The sequence below is a fragment of the Bubalus kerabau genome, chromosome 3, assembly GCF_029407905.1.
Source record: "Bubalus kerabau isolate K-KA32 ecotype Philippines breed swamp buffalo chromosome 3, PCC_UOA_SB_1v2, whole genome shotgun sequence".
Classification (NCBI taxonomy): Eukaryota; Metazoa; Chordata; class Mammalia; order Artiodactyla; family Bovidae; genus Bubalus; species Bubalus kerabau.
The window spans coordinates 127,118,125-127,135,981 of NC_073626.1; the positions used below are offsets into that span (position 1 = coordinate 127,118,125).

Sequence of the window (17,857 nt, forward strand, 5' to 3'; positions counted from 1 at the left end):
AAAATGAATATATCCAGAAAATGGAGCAAGAGAGGAGAAACCTATCACTTTGAGCACCAACCCCCTCCGATGCGCTGTACTGGGAGATGTGACATCTGATCTCACTTACTCTGCACAACGAAGGACCAAGCTGGCTCCCAGGAGTGAAGCAATGTGCTCTCAGTCACACAGCTGAGCTGGAAAGAGTGAGAAGTGGTGAACTAAGAGGAGAAAGCAGAGTCCTGTACCAGGATCTTAAGAGGAAGGATAAAGAGGACAGACGGGGAACCACAGGCGGCCCAAGGGGGTAGCCAGACTGAGATGAGGCTGCAGGGCTAGACAGTGTGGCTACAGCAGACTGGGAAGGATTTGGGTTATTTTGAGAGCAATGAATTGAAATAGTAAAAAGATTAAAAAAGGAAAAAAGTAAGCAGGAGGGGCAGGAGGCAGAATCTGCCTGCAACACAGAAGTGTTCTGAAAGACTCTTCAACTAACCCCTTTATGGGACTGAAGCCCACCCTCTCCAGCTACCATCACCACAGAACTAACACGGCATTATTAATGTCTTTTCCTTTCTCTTGAAACAGAGTAACCAATTTTAACCGTTTTTCTCTGTTCTTGGAAGCTGATGGTAACAATGAGCTGGATATTTTCAGGAGATTAATACTTGCACAATTCCTAAAAAGAATATACCTAATCTGGAACTGATGCTTACTTTCTATTTTAATGTTTCTACTAAAATATACTCAATATAAAGGGCCATGCTTGCATCTTGAATCTGACTTGAATGACATAATGTATTCTAGCTCTTCTTCATACAGCCCATTATTTCTGACAGATGGGAGATAAAACAAGACAAGCCGTATGCTGACAACTGGTGAAGTTGGCTGGTGGCCACATGGGGGTCCATTACTCTCATCTGTCTACGTTAATGTACACTTAATGTTTTCCAAACAAAGAAATGAGAAGGGAAGGGTGGTCAGAAGACCTCTTGCTCAGCAGCATCCACTCCACTGTGTGTTCATAGAATTTGGCTACAAACTGTGTCCACCTCCAAGAAAGTGCAGGTCTGATCTGCTCAGACTTTGAAAAAGTGAATACTTCACAAACGAACATCAAAGTGACAGTGCAGGTAATATTTAAATGTTTTTAATACTGTCCTGGGTGAAGGGAACAGTAGATCTTCTGGCCTCAGTCTCTTCCACTACAAAACAATTTTCAAGAGAAAAAGGTTGGTTCTCCTTTGGGCAATGTCCTACAACAAATAGAACAGACTTGGGGATGGGGGCGGGCAGGAGGAAGGCAGAAGGACAGTGAGCAGGTGGTTTTAGATAGATGGGATCAGAGTGCTGGAGACAGTGAGAAGTGTCAACACCCACACGAACCAGTGATGACACACACAGGCAGGGAGGAAGATGAGGCCTTTGGGACAACAGGCAAGTTCTGATTTACACGCCTGGACAGACAGCGGAAGACGTACAAAGAAGATCAAGGACAAGGTTGCGTTTAGGTGTCTGGGGTTTTGTCTTTGAACAAGAGGAAGAATGTGAATCTGGATTTAGATACATGTCTCCAATACAAGAAGAAATGTCAGACAGGCAGCTCCTTCACATCGATTAGTAACACTAAGACAAGGTGTGGGCAAGAGACGCATTATCTGGCTAGTCAATGAAGTTCTGCTGCTGCTGCTAAGTCGCTTCAGTCATGTCCACTCTGTGCGACCCCATAGACAGCAGCCCACCAGGCTCCCCCGTCCCTGGGATTCTCCAGGCAAGAACACTGGAGTGGGTTGCCATTTCCTTCTCCAATGCAATGAAGTTCTAGTCATACATAATTACCACCCAAAGGAGAGCACTGCCTGAGAAAGAAACAGGCCTAGGACTAAGCTTTCAGAATTTAAGTGGCAGACATTAAACAAAGGAAGGACATCTAGAAAGAATAGCCCAACAACAGTAACAAATCAGAATGAGGTGAGGCCAGAGGAGCCAAGGAGGAAGGATGCTTCCAGAGGAGGCAAGGTGAGTGACTCGGTAGGGTGCAGACTGGGAAACGTCAGCGGGGCGAGCAGCACAGAGGTCACCCAGTGACTGCCGGCGGCTGCCTCAGTGACATGACGGAACCATGAGACTAGAGGGTCAAGGAGTGATTACAAGGTGAAGAGACTGAGACACAGAATACAGATGTTAAAAAAAAAAAAAAAAAAAAACAAAACCCTCAGGCCCAAAACACAGGCACTTACACTAGGCCCCACCACCCGAGTGGAGCGCCCACGTTCCCTAGACTGCAGTGCCCTATGGTGGGTCAGGAATTTCCCGGCCTGCACCAATGAGCTCATCTGTCTCCGGGGCGTCCTCCAGCCCCCAGAGGAAGATGAGGTCACTGCCATACAGCCCCATCCCATCCCCCACAGGGGCATTACTTTAGCCTGAAATAATCTTTTCTGTTTATGACCTCCTTGTCTTGCCTTTAAAAATCTTTCCTTTTCACACTCACCAGATGGGATGCCGCCCAACTCAAGACTCATTCAATAAAGCCAATTAGATTGTTAAAATGTACTCACCTGAATTTTGTTTTTTTTTGACACAAACCACTCAGGGTAAGTGCTGTACAGGGGAAGAGAGAGGCAAAGCAACGAGAAAAACTAGATGAAGATATATAGGTGTGCCTGGTTTTACTGAAAGACACTCAAAATAGGCCAGACAAGTTGGGGGAGGAGAGTGAGAAAAAGTGTGGGCCAACCTCTTTCATGAAGTTAGATGCAAAATTCCTGAACAACGTAATGACAAACCGAACTGTACACAAAGAACTGTATACTATGGACCAAGTGGGATTTATTTCCAAGTCTGAGAGAATAGTTTACCATTAAAAAAAAAAAAAAATCAAGCAATGTAACTCACAATATCATCAGGCTCAACAGAAGCCAAAGAAGCATTTTGGGGGGGAAAAAAACCCCAACAACCCTAAAAGGCACCCAGATTAGAAAGTAAAAAACAATCTCTATTCACAGATTAAATGATCTTGTAAATAGAAAATCCTAAGGAAGCCACTGAAGGGGAAAATCAAGAGAATAAAGTTGAACAAGACTGCCAAATACAAGATCAAATATAAAATTCTACTGTATTTCTATATATTGACATTAAACAACCCAAAAATAAAATGAAGAAACAATCCCATTTACAATACCACCAAAAAACAAAATACGTAGGAATAGAATGAAACACCCAGGAATAAATTTAACAAAATCAGTGCAAGACTTGTACACTGAAAACTACAAAACACTGTTGAAATAACTTCAAGACCTACATAAACTGAAAGGTATCTTATGTTAATGGACTAGAAGGCTGAATGCTGTTAAGATGACAATATTCCTTAAAAATGGTCTACAGGTCCAACATAGTCCCTATCAGAATCCTACATCCATATGGAAATGCAAGGAACCCAGAAGGGTCAAAACAATCTTGAAAACACCACAGCTGAAAAACTCAAACCTCAACCCAAATGTCCTTCAACTGATGAGTGGATAAACAAAACACAGAATAATTATAGAAAGAAATATTATTCAGCCATAAAAAGAAATGAAATACTGATATATATATATACCAGGCGGATGAACCTTGACAACATTATGTTAAGTGAAAGAAGCTATACACCATATGATTCCATTTATACAAAATGTCCACAACAGGCAAATCTGCTGTTTTGCAGAAGGTAGGCTGTCAGGGACCGGAAGGAAAGGGAACTAGTGCTAATGGGCACAAGGTTTCCTGGGGCTGATGACAATACTCTGGGATTAGATAGTGGTGATAAGTATAAGATTTTCTGAATATATGAAAAACCACTTTTAAAAGGTGAATTCTTTTGGTATGAATTATATCTTAATATTCAAAATAGGCGGATGATTTCGGGAAAAATTCTAACACCTACCTGTGATAAAAACTCAGATAAACAGGAATCAATGAGCACTATCAAAAACCTACAGTTAACATCAAACTTAATCATAAAAAACCTAGGACTGGGAACCAGGCAAGGAGCTCCATTCTCACCATTCTTACTTTAAGCTTCCAGCCAGTGCACTTAGGCAAGAAAAGGAAAATAATACACATCTGAAAGAGACAAAACTGTTCCTGCTTGTAGATGACAGTGAGTAAACATCTTACTGATCTCCCAAAGTTACCGATGACAGACTTAAATTATTTGGGTTAGGAATTCTAAAGCCTTTATACATACACCTTAGATTATTCTATTCTGGCTCTAACAATTAAAACCATAAGAATACGAATCAACAGGTATCTCTCATTTTACTGCACTTTGCAGACACTGCAATGTTTTTTCCTCCCTTCCTTTTTTTTTTTTTTCACTTGAAGGGTTTGTGGCAAACTTGCAACATGCAAATCTACTGAAGCTATTTTACCAAACAGCACTTGCTCACTTCGTGTCTCTGTGTCACTTTTCCATTACTAGTACTATTTGTTATGGTGATCTGTGATCAGTGATCATTAAAGTTACTATCTTAAAATGATTATGACTCACTAAATGGTCAAGGTAATGGTTAGTATCCTTTTTTAGCAATAAAGTATTTTTTAATTAAGGTACATACATTTCCTTTTTTTCAGATATAATGCTATCACACACTAAAAACAACTAGTTTGGTGTAAATATAACTTTGTAAGTGCAGGGAAATGAAAAACTTCACATGATCCATTTTATTGCAATATTTGCTTTATTTTAGTGGTCGGGAACCAAACCCACAGTATCTTCTAAGTATGCCTCTACAGTAAAAAGATGAACAAGTCTCTAATAAATTTTGAGTTAAGGCCTTCTTACAAACTGTCTATTTTTAATATAGATGCATAACAGAACTGTTTTCAACCTCAACCCTACCTCTATACCACATACATACACATACACGGACATATACACATGCCCATATTCCACAAAAATAAGGAAACTGGGGGCAATATTCTTACTGAGACAATTAGATTAAAACATTGCTGAGAACTACCCAAAGACACAGGATTCATATCGTCATGTTCATTAAAACTCATAGAATAGGGACTTCCCTGGCGATCCAGGAGTTAAGACTCTGTGCTTCCAATGCAAGAGGCATGGGTTCAGTCCCTGGTGGGAGAACTAAGATCCCCCATGGTATGTGCAGTGAGGCCAAAAATAAATTAATAAAAATAAAAGAAAAAAATCATAGAATATTCAAAGTATACATGAATCAATCCCCCATGCTGTATGCCTTAAACTTATATAGTCCTTATACAGTGTATGTCGATTATTTCTCAATAAAACGGAGGAAAAAATACTCATAAAGTGTGTGTGTGTGTGTATGTGTGTGTGTGTATTAATATATGTATGTATAGGTATAGATATACATACAGAGAAGCCTGGTGAGGGGAGCTACAGTCTATAGGGTTGGAAAGAATTGAACACAAGTGAGCACTACCTTGACTTGATAGATACAAAATCTTCCAGGCAGGCCTCCAATGTGAATGTGGTCTTTGTCCCCAGTGTCAGCATTATAATGAGATGCTGTCTCATATACAATAAAGTCAGGAAGCACAAACTCAGTTTCTGCCACCCCTCCTACCTCTTTGCCCAGTACTTTCTATCTTGATGCCAACAAGTTTTAAACTAGAAAGCCACACAAACTACACAGACACACACAAAATATAAAGTATGCCATGGTTAAATATAAGTTATAGAATTACAGGAAAATTAATTAGAAAAGAAAAATAACTTTGTTGGTGATAGCTAAATCATAATTAATCTTTTTTTGAATGCTATGTTTTTACAAATGTACAAAAAAGAAATAAGAGGGTTATTGAAAGTGTTTTATAAGAAACAAGCTATTTAAAGACAATTCCTTACTAACAACAATGGGTATGCAAGCTGGAGTATGAGTCACAAGACCTGGATTCGGTCCCTACTCTGCCTTTAGGTACCACGTCACTCTGGGAGAAATAACTCAAACTTTTAAAACAACCTCAAAATGTAAAAACTATGCTATGATCTAAGATCCCCAGCAATTGTGAAATGGCTATGATACAATGAGGTATCCAAGACTAGAAAAGTTCTTGATGGCAACAGACTTTTTGATGATTCCCAAAAGGCACTAAGGATAAAGAAGAGAATAAACAAAGTTCCTACCCTCATGAACAAACAAAAAGATATTTTTGTAATACTATAATATATTAAGAAGGAAAATCAAGCAGGGTGAGTGCAGAGTGCATTCCCTCACAATACTGGGTACGCTGTTCTTGACGTCTGTGTAATGAAGGGAGCCTGCAGCTGAGACCTGAATGGAGTAAGAAGGCAGCCCTAAATGACAGCCAGGGACAAGTGTCTCAAGCAGAAGGAATCATAAGCACAGAGGCCCTGAAGCAGGACAAATGTAAAATGTTACAAATTAGCAAGGAGGCCAATGGGCTGGAGCCAAGAGAACTTCTGAGAAGAATAATACAAGATGATCTCAGAATGGGGGAATGCACCAGACCACACAGGGCCCGCAGCACACCGTGAGCCCCTGAGCTGGGCAACCTTCAGAGGATTCTGAATGACCAAAGGACTGACATCACTTGCACGGCATTCTAAAAGGATCACTCTAGCTGCTGAATGAAAAACAGGCTTTGAGAGAAAAACCAACCATCTTGGTTAGGAGCTGCCACAAGTGTGCAGGTAAAATGCCACAATGCCCTGAACCACAGGAAGAGTAGTGGTTACACTGGGAATCTTTGGGATTCTGGATGCATTTTTAAAATAAGCCAATAATTTATCTAATGGATTCAGTGTAGGTTATAGAAGAAAGTCAATGACAAGATCATCTTTTCCAGCCTGGGAAGGTGGGTAAATGGAGAGATTAAATGCTCACACCTAGAAACACTTAGCACAATATCAAATCCAGCTCTTCAGAATCAGAATATAGCATTCCTTAGGCTAAAAGTAAACCTGGAAAAGCACAAGTAGAATGGTTGCTTTTTCTACTCACCATTCGCAGACTGTATCATGTTTCCAGATTTTTGGACTTCATCAAATTTTGTAAAAATTACATTCAACCTGTATGAAAAAATATATATATAAACTATTAACCATCACTGTTTACAATTATATTTTACACTAATGTGAAGTTGAGTCTTACTCACTGAGACCCATCTAATAACAACAGTAACTATGTCAACAAGAAATGAGCCACGCTTAAGCCAAGCACTGACCTAACGGCTCCAACTGAAAGATCTCCTTTAATTCTTGTAACAGCTGTATAAGAAATTATAAATTATCATACCCATTTTACAGATGGAGAAATCTAGACCCCCTTACTTAAAGTGATACAGCTGGTCAGGGCGGTGATGCCAGCCCCAGGAGTAAGAACCAGAGGCCAGGCTCTCAGACATTATATTAAACTGTGACATCTCCAAACAAAATGCATGCATCATGAAAAATATTTGTTTCTCCTATTTCTAAGCACATACTGCTGATAACTTGGAGTACAGATTTTCAGAATGCATTGATACTACAATACAAAGCCTTTTCTGTGACTTCTGCTTGTTTTAAAAAAATGCTATAACTTGTCTAAAAGTAAATGTTGTGACTGGATAACCTTCAGCTTAAAACTCCACATGATACATATTTTCTATTATTGGATCACTTTAACTTTGACATTTTGAAAGCAGCGAAACTCCTTAACTAGTCCAAATATTCCATCCTAGTGACACCAAGAATGCGAGGACCTGCGATGGGTTGGAATCCTACCTTGTAGGAAAAGTCAAGAAAAAAAGAGGCTTTTCCAAGCAAAATACAGATATATTGGAATAAGCATAAAGGCTGAGATTACAAAGTCATGCATTTTTTGCATTCAAACTTGCGCCACCCATTTCAGGGACCAGACTAGAAATGTTAGCACTTTCTTACAAACCAGTCTGTCATACAAGTTCTAATCACTTCAAACAGGTTTGATTTCCTTTCCAATCAGGATGGAAGCTCTTTGGGAGTAGGGATGGGACCTGTATCATCTTTGGTATTCTGTGCACACCAAGCATCGTCATGCAAGAGGGTGACGTCACCACATAAGAGGGCTGGTACCTGCTGCTGCCCCCCACCCTAAAGGTGGAAAGCTAGGTAGTTCACACACTCTAGTGTCAGCTCACATGTGCATTCATTCACTGGGCCAGCACTGAGTTCACTGGGTGCTGAGACTGGAAAGTTCCCACCATTGAGAGCGCCTATTTACCTCTACTTCATTCTAGTCTACTTACACTGTGACATTCTAAGATACAGAGGACCCGAAATACTCAGCAGTAAACAGAGGTAAAATGAAGGAGATGAACCAGCCTGATGCACTGCCTCTCATGCTTCCCGTCTCATGACAGATAGTGATCTTTTCAACCCATCTCTCCAGGTACCCAGAATCCTCCTCAGAACTGCTCCAGACAGCTATCACCAATGAATCACAATGGGCACTGAATTAAAGATTTGTCACTCCTGGACCAGATGAGTAACACTACCACTCACTTTCTACTCCAGGTTTCACTGAAAATCTGGCACGATGTCTTAGAATCAAGTTTTTATGATGTCCATCATCTTCCCTTTTCTAAGTACAAAGACTCCCAATGGCTTAACAAGCCCATAAATAATATCCCTATGCAGGTTGCCCCGGGGCCTGCCCTGACCAAGTTACCGCTTTGTTGAGTCACAACTATACCCTCTGACATGAGCAGGCCTGCAAGTCTGCCCAGCAGGGACAAAGGCGATCTCCAGCTGGTTTTCCCTGAAATCACTGGGAGGGGGCGAGTATTTCTTCCATTCCTAGGAGAGTATTCACCATTATCCATGACAACTGTGGAAGCATCTGCAAACTCTATGCAGACCTCAGGTGATGTCTACTCACTGTGGCCACATTACCCATAACCAGCAGGCCCAACAACCAGGCCTGAAAATGCTAAAATGATTACCATTGTTGGCACCTGCACCTTAATTCAGAGTTACTTCAGGCAGGCAGGCATGCCTTCCCCCTGCTTTCATGTTCCTGTCTCACAGCTGCCTTGTTCACTGCTCAGTAATGCCTAGACCATGGCTCCTGTCAAGATGGTCGCCTCCAGGGAGCAGTAATCTGGCTTCATGACAGTTCAACACCAATAAACCTCCCTTAAGAATGGCTTATTGTCTACTTGCTCTGAGCACAGCTATACAAAACGCCTCTTTTGGAACCTATCAATCTGCACAAGTCTAACAGATGAGTTTTATATGTTCAGAGACACTGAATACATAGCTAATGATTACCTGCTGAAGCCACCAATATTTTGCACTTTTTAAATTTTAAATCTTTGGATCTCAAATATAAAATAAATTTCTTCACTAGTTTGACAAATAATCCAATACCATTTTTACCCTAGTTTTTCTGAATTTAAATTTTATATTCAACTCAATCCAACTGGTATTTACAGCAAAAGTGTGATCAAATTATTCCTTCTTGAATAGCTTATAATTTTAAAATAATGTCCTAAAAGCAAATACTAGCAATCTCATGGTAAACAAACTCTACCTATACATTCAGCTTATAACTGGCTTTTCAGTCTGCTACTCTTAAATATGAGAAGGTAACCAAGGATTATGATACATCAGCAAAACTTCTAATATGAAAAAGAGACTAAACTGAACACACAGATACCCCAAAACTTCCATTTAGAGAAGAGACTATACAGTCCATGGAATTCTCCAGGCCAGAATACTGGAGTGGGTAGCATTTCCCTTCTCCAGGGGATCTTCCCAACCCAGGGATCAAACCCAGGTCTTCCACATTGCTGGCAGATTCTTTACCAGCTAAGCCACTAGGGAAGCCCTAGAATACTGGAGTAGGTAGCCTATCCCTTCTCCAGCAGATCTTCCCGACCCAGGAATTGAACCAGGGTCTCCTGCATTGCAGGCGGATTCTTTACCACGTGAGCTATCAGGGAAGCCCCTCAATTTAGAGGGGAGACTATGAACTGTTTTTTTAATACATTATTTACATCTCCAAATAAATGAGAAAATATTATAGTCATAAAAGCAAACAGGGGAGGATCCTTTCAAAAAGGTACCCTAAGAACCTTTGAAAATTTGGTCCTTCAAGGAAGCAAAGAAAACATCAGCAAAATCGGACAATCCAAGCATTTGTCAAGCAAAAAAGGCTGAATCTTGGTAAGAACAGCAAGCTTTCCATTGCTTTGGAAGGGCCCTATTTCCACTTTCAACTCAGGCTGAAAACAAACAGCCTCACAATCATGGCAGTTTGAAAACCAGCAGACTCACAACCACTAGAAATTCTGAGTTGAGGAAGCCTGGAGACCCTTAAAAAATCCCCATTCCCAGAGAATTGTCATTTTCTGATGACCTGTCTGGCATATTCCTGAACCCCCATTCACAAGGCTTGTCTTTACCTGACCTCATTCAGAGCATGCTCAGTGAGAGATCTTTCTTCCTGAGGCCACAGTCAAAAAGAATTCACAACTATTTAATACGGCAACTGCCTGAGATGGCAATAACATTCCAGGCAAAGAAACTGTCAAAAAACTTACAAGGAAAAACTGGAAAAGGAGATGTTCTCAGGAAACTCTGAAAAGCTCTGACAAATTCCTGGGAATGTACAAGATCACATACATGGGCAAGGCTGTGTGCGTGCCCAAGAAGGACTACGGCACTAATGTCTCACCTCTGGTTGACCTTAAGACTCTGCACAAGCAGCAGTACAGAGATCTAAAGGCAGAAATGTATAAACTGTCTGCCATAACACTGAAAGTATGTTCCAACACAGAGAGCCTTCAGCAAAGGCAATGAAAGGGAAACTTCTAATCGTCAGCTGAACACTAACCCAGCCACGCAGAGAAGACAATAGTAGCCCCACACAACCAAATATACAGACTTTATAGAATTGTGAAGTCACTAAGTAAGCAGTGAGCAACAAAAACGACAAGCACCACCAACAGCAAGCCTGAGGAGAGGTGAAGAATGTGATTTTCAAAATTGTCACAATGCATAATCTTAAGTGTTCAGTTTCAACAAAAAACTTATGAGACACATAAAGAAACAAGTAAATACGGCCCATACACAGGGGAAAAAAATCAGTCACATAAACTAACCTTAAAGGACTAACTAGATGAATACTTGAAATCAACCACTATTAATATAGAAAATATAAGAACCAAGGTCTCACCAAACAGCAAATAATACCAATGCAAAGATAGAAAACCCAAGAAAGAATCATGGAAATTCTCAAAATTCATAGACAACTGAAATTAAAAATTCACTAGAGGCTCCAACAGTGACTTGAGTGATCTCAGAGAACAAAGCAGCAGCAAACTTGAAGATGAGTCAACTGACACTATCATGTCTGAAAAACAGAAGAAAATTGAACAGGAAAAAGTAATAACAGAGCCTATGAGATTATCTTCTTCTTATACCCACATACACTCAATAGGAATCCCAGAAGGAAAGGGGAAAGGAAAAAGGACAAAAAGAATATGTGAAGAAATAATGACCAAAAATGTTCCAAATTCAGGAAGTTCAACAAGCTTGCAACAGGATAAACTTAAAGAGATTCTAACCCAGACACATGAAAAGCAAAGTGCTGAAAAGAAAAGACCAAGAGAAGGACTTTCCTGGTTGAAAAGGACCAAGAGAACGACTTTCCTGGATGAAAATCCAACTGCCAAAGCAGGGACTACAGGTTCAATCTCTGGTCTGGGAAGATTCTACATCCTGCAGAGCAATGAAGCCTGTGACCCATAACTACTGATCCCTTGTACAAGAACTACTAAAGCCTGTGCACCCAGAGCCGGTGCTCTGCAACAGAAGAAGCCACTGTAATGGGAAGCTCACACACCACACCAAAGAGTAGCCCCCTCTTACTGCAACTAGAGAAAGCCCAAGTGCAGCAATGAAGACCCAGCACAACAAAAAATATAATTTTTTTTTAAAAAAGACCATGAGAATACTTTGAAAACAACAATTAAGAAGCCATCTGTCACAATACATGGGCTCCGCAATAAGACTAACAACTGATTTTTCATTTAAAACAATGGAAATCAAGACAGTTGTGGGAATGTAAGTCCTAAATCTAAAAATCTCGGCCAAGAATTCTATACCCAAGAAAATTACCCTTCAAAAAATGAAGCAGAGAAGTCTCTCTGGACCAAAAGTATTTCAGTCTTTACATGAAGCCATACTACCAATATAATAAAGTGCAGACCTGGGTAGTAGAAGAATATGAAGGAGAATTTCAGACATTTCTCAATAAGCAAAAAATAAAATAACAGACTCCTTCAGCTTTAAATGAAAGAACACAATACAATAGCCCAGATTCACATGAAGACATAAAGAACACCAGTAAAAGTTCGGTCAGCCTTCCATATCTATATGTTCTACATCCAGGGAGTCAACCAATGGTGGATCAAAAAGATTTTTTTTTAATTTTAGACAGTTCCAAAATGAAATACCCTGATGCTGGGAAAGATTGAGGGCAGGAAGAGAAGGGGACAACAGAGGATGAGATGGTTGGATGGCATCGCTGACTCAATGGACATGAGTTTGGGTAAACTCCGGGAGTTGGTGGTGTACGGGGGGGCCTGGCGTGCTGTGGTCCATGGGGTCGCAAAGAGTCTGACATGACTGAATGACTGAACTGAACTGAAAACGAAAACTTGAATTTTCCACATGCCAGCTACTATTTACATAGAATTTACATTTTATTAGGTACTATTGTAAGTAATCTAGAGACGATTTAAAGTATACACATACGTTATACACAAATACTACCCCAATTATATAACAGACTCACACATTAATGAACTTCTGACATCCACAGTGGGTCTTGGAACCAATCCCCAACAGATAACAAGAGGTGACTAATACTACAAAGATAAATATAAAACACGGGCTTCCCTGGTGGCTCAGTGGTAAAGTATCTGCCCTGCCAATGCAGGAGACCTGGATTCAATCCCTGGGTCAGGAAGATTCCCCGGGGAAAAAAATGACAACCAATATTCCAGTATTCTTATCTGGGAAATCCTAAGGACAGAGAAGCCTGGCAGGCTACAGTCCATGGGGTCACAGAAGAGTCAGACACAACTTAGCAACTAAACAACAACAAATACAAAACATAGGTAAATATAAAATACAGTACAAATTTTTTTTAATTGTTTACTGTCCTCTGGTCCTACATGACTTAAAAGGACACTTACACAAAGCGGTAATTAGAAAACTATATGCTGGATAGCTTATAATGTACAAAGATGTAATATGCATAAAAAGAACAGCAATAGAGAAGAAAACAGAACTATGCAGGAGTAAAGTTTTTAATTCTAAAATTAATAATAATAATTCAAATTAGACTGCTATAATTTAAGATGTAAATTGAAATTCCCAGAACAAACACTAATAATTCCATAAAAAAATAGAAGGAAAATTAAACTGGCACACTAGAAAGTATCTGCTTATTACAAAATAAGGCAGCACTGGAAGAACAGAAAAATAAAAAAGTCATGGCATATAAAACACAATAAGCAACATAAGATAGCAGAAATAAAGTCTACTTTATCAGTAGTACATTAAATATGAATAGAATTAAATACTTCAATTAAATGACAAGATTTTCAGGCTCAATAAACAATCAAGACCCAACTATATGCTGTGTACAAGAGATTCATTTCAGTCACAAAGACAAAAGGGCTGAAAGCAAAAGGATATAAAAAGATAATCCATGGAAAAAAGTGTTCAAAAGAGACCCAGGGTGGCTATACTAATATCAGACAGTATAGACTTCAAGACAAAAAGTACTATCAGGGACAAAGAAGGACATTTTACATTGACAGAAGGATCAATTTATCAGAAAGACGTAATTACAGGCATCTAAGAACAGAGCCCCCAAATATATGATACAAAAAGGTCGAGACCCTGGTTTGATTCTTGGGTCAGGAAGATCAGCTAGAGAAGGGATAGGCTACCCATTCCAGTATTCAAGGGCTTCCCTCATGGCTCAGCTGGTAAACAATCTGCCTGCAATGTGGGAGACCTGGGTTCAATCCCTGAGTTGCGAAGATTCCCTGGAGAAGGGAATGCTACCCACGCCAGTATTCTAAGCCTAGAGAATTCCATGGACTGTATAGCTCACATGGGGTTGCAAAGAGTTGGACATGACTGAGCAATTTTCACTTTCAAGAACAGAGCCTCCAAATATATAACACAAAAAGTGACAGAATTGAAGAGAGAAATAAGTCATCAGTATTAAGAGATGACTTCGATATTGCATGTTTCAATAACAACAGAATACAGATTCTTATCAAGTGCACCTGGAACATTCTCTAGGACAGACCACCTACTGGGCCATAAAACAAGCTCCAATAAATTTCAAAGAACTAAAACCATGGAACACAGGAATTATGATTTATGACCATAACAGGACAAAAGTAGAAATGAATAACAAATAGAAATAATGTTGGAATTTAATAGAACAGCCCTAATAACAAACAGGTCAGATGAAAATAAAAGGGAAATTAGATAGTACCTTGAGATGAATGAAAATGAAAGTATAACATACCAAAGGAAATAAGCCAGCCAGAAAAAGACAAACACAATATGCCATCACTTATGTGTGGAATAAAGGTAAAACTAGTGAACAAAACAAACAAAAACCAGACTCACAGATATGGAAAACAAACTAGCAGTTACCAGTGGGAAGAGGTAAGGGTAAGGGATTATATGTAGCTGGGGATTAAGAAGTACAAACTCTCTCTACTGGCAGCTGACATATCTTGTATTAAAAAATCCCAAGAAGTCCACAGTAAAACCATTAGAACCAGGGAGTTCAGCAAGGTTGCAGGATTCAAGATCAATATAAAAAAAAAAATTATAATCTATATACATTAATGATGAACCATCTGAAATTGAAAATAAGAAAGAAATTCTACTTAGAATAGCACCAAGAGAAAACACAAGGAATAAATTTAACAAAAGAAGCACAAGTCATGTCCTCTGGACACTACTGAGCAATCATTTAAAGTAATTAAACACTTCTAAAAATGGAAAGACATTCCATGTTCATGGATTGGAAGACAATGTTATTAAGATGGTAATATTGCCCAAACTCATTACAGATTCATTTCTTACCAAAATCCCAGGTGACTTTTTCAGGCAGAAATTGACAAATACAACCTAAAATTCACAAGGACATGCAAGGCACCCAAAATTGCCAAAACAATCTTAAAAAGAACAAACTCTGACTTCAAAATTTTCTATGCAGTTACATTAATCAAGACAATGTACTACTAGTGGGACAGGCATATAGATCAATGGAATAGAAGTGAACAGAAAGAAATCTTTACATTAATGGTTAGTTCATTTTCAACAAAGTTCCACAAAAATTCTGTGAGGATCAAAACCACAATGAGAAACCCATTAGAATGGCCATTTATCAAAACAAACCAGAAAATAACAATTTTTGGCAAGGATGTACGCTGCTGACAGAAATCCAAACTGGTGCAACAGCTACAGAACAGAACGGCAGTTCCTCAAAAAACTTACACAAAGAATTACCACTTGCTCCAGCTTCTACAGACTATATACCCAAAGAACTGAAAGCAGGGAATGGAACAGATAATATTTACACACCCAATTTCACAGCAGCATTACTCACAGGGCAAAACTAAGAAGCTATAATTGGGAGAGAAAAATAAGAGGATCAGAGGATCAACTAGTCCAAGAGGTCATTATAAAGAAACCTGCCCTGAACCAGACGACATGAGGTTCCATTGTGAAAGGCCCTCCAAATGCATAAGAAACTAGTCTCACATAAGGTCCACTATCAAGTTTCAGATCAACGATGAGAACAAAGAGAAGCAAAGTGACAACATATGACCAAAAAATCAGAGTGACTATGGACTTCTCACTAGAAACACTGAAAGCTGGGACTCAATTCGGGGAGGGAGGCACATTAGCTTCCACATTTTGGATGAAAAAAAGGACTTCTAACCTAGATTTCTAGACCCTGACAAACTATCAATATCAAGAGAGAATAAAGATATTCTCAGACTCAAAAAACTATTCTTCTCCACATCTTTCCTCAGAAAGTTACTGGTGAGGGAGAAAACCAAGAAAGACGATGTCTCCAAGAATCAGTAGGTGCACCTGCTGAGAAGGATGCAGTGCAGCCCCAGGAGGATGATAAAGCAAAAGGCAGAAGAGGTGGCTGGTGTGGACGGGAAGGGCAGGCTCAAGGAGATGTACCTGACCTGGCAGTATGTAGACAGCCAAGCACAGGAGGTGCATACAGACAACTACCCAGGTGAAAGTCAGACAAACCCCGGAAACCATGGGGTGGGGGAGGGGGGGGGGAAAGGTAGAGTCATCATGGTTCACCAAATATAAACAATGAGCTGTGAACGGCATGCACAGTGACAGAAGAAACACAACGGTGTCCTAGTCAAAATGAAGACATGACTAGGTTTGGTGGATGTAGAGAGGGTAAGTATACCTGAGGGAGGGTAGGAGGAAAGAACTGAAATTCACCCTTCATAATGTGAAGTAAAATTCTTAAGAGTGACAAAAAACTAAGAAATAGCAGTACACGCATAGTACTTAGAGACAAAGCAACAGATACAAAAGAGTCAGTAAAAACAGGAAAAGTGGCAGAAGAGATAAGAAATTGCCCTTTTTTTTCAATGTATCTTGTAAATCTAGTCAACCCTCTCTGTATGAATGACTTGCAGAAAATAAAATTTAGAAATGAGAGGGGTGGACTTCACTAATGCTCTAGGGCTTAAGAATCTGCCTGCAAATGCAAGGAACACGGGTTTGATCCCTGGTCTGGGAAGACCCCACATGCTGCGGAGCCAACAAAGCCTGTGAGCCACAGCTACTGAGCCCATGTTAGAGCTCATGTTTTCCAACAAGAAAAACCACCACAATAAGAAGCCTGAGCGCTGCATGAGTAGTCCCATTCTCCACAACTAGAGAAAGGCTTCAAGTAGCAACAAAGACCCAGGGCAGCCAAAAACAAATTTTTTAAAAAAAGAAATGAGAGGGGTGTTACAGAGCACATTTCTCATCTGCTTTTGCCCTGGGCCCTCCCTGTTAACACCAAAATTTTAGCAAGCAAATTAAAACCAAAAATAAGAAAGCTTCAATTCTCCCCTTAACAATACAATCATTAGATAATAATGTCTAGTGAATGTTTGCAAGGTTTTTATAAACAAATACTATGAGAGCTATATTCAAAACTGCAGGCTCACAACAAAGAAAGTTCGCCAAAGAGTTTAAATGCATCCAACGACATGTTTTAGCACTATCTAGAATGGCACCCCACTCCAGTACTCTTGCCTGGAAAATCCCATGGACGGAGGAGCCTGGTAGGCTGCAGGCCACGGGGTCGCTAAGAGTCAGGCACGATTGAATGACTTCACTTTCAATTTTCACTTTCATGCACTGGAGAAGGAAATAGCAACCCACTCCAGTGTTCTTGCCTGGAGAATCCCAGGGACAGGGGAGCCTGGTGGGCTGCCATCTATGGGGTCGCACAGAGTTGGACATGACTGAAGCAACTTAGCAGCAGCGGCAGCAGAACTTAAAACTATCATTAGATTTAAAGCAGCTGCTGTTTCAGGAGCTTGGTTCCCAAATGATGGTTCCAGAAGAAATTTCACACCAGCAATCATTTTGCCAAAGCCTCACAAACTAAATCATACCATATGGAACAGAAATATTTTCTGGCATACACAGTGGGGTGACAGTGAGTGTCCACGTGGGCAGACAGCATCTGTCTGTGAAGGGACGCCTTGGAGAGTAAGTGACAGGAATCTACCGACATTTTCTTTAGATCCAGAGACATCTCACAAATATCCTACTGCAATA

General features: G+C 39.9%; 1 protein-coding gene across 9 annotated transcripts in view; it reads right to left on the minus strand.

The window, feature by feature from the left end:
- The window catches only part of CLASP1 (cytoplasmic linker associated protein 1), a 269,278-nt gene that overhangs the window by 139,258 nt on the left and 112,163 nt on the right, over nucleotides 1–17,857 (minus strand). For all 9 annotated transcript variants that reach the window (XM_055572932.1, XM_055572928.1, XM_055572931.1 and 6 more), the window contains exon 8: nucleotides 6,972–7,039. In XM_055572932.1, coding sequence (XP_055428907.1) covers nucleotides 6,972–7,039 — 68 coding nt within the window. The remainder of the gene's footprint in view (nucleotides 1–6,971; nucleotides 7,040–17,857) is intronic.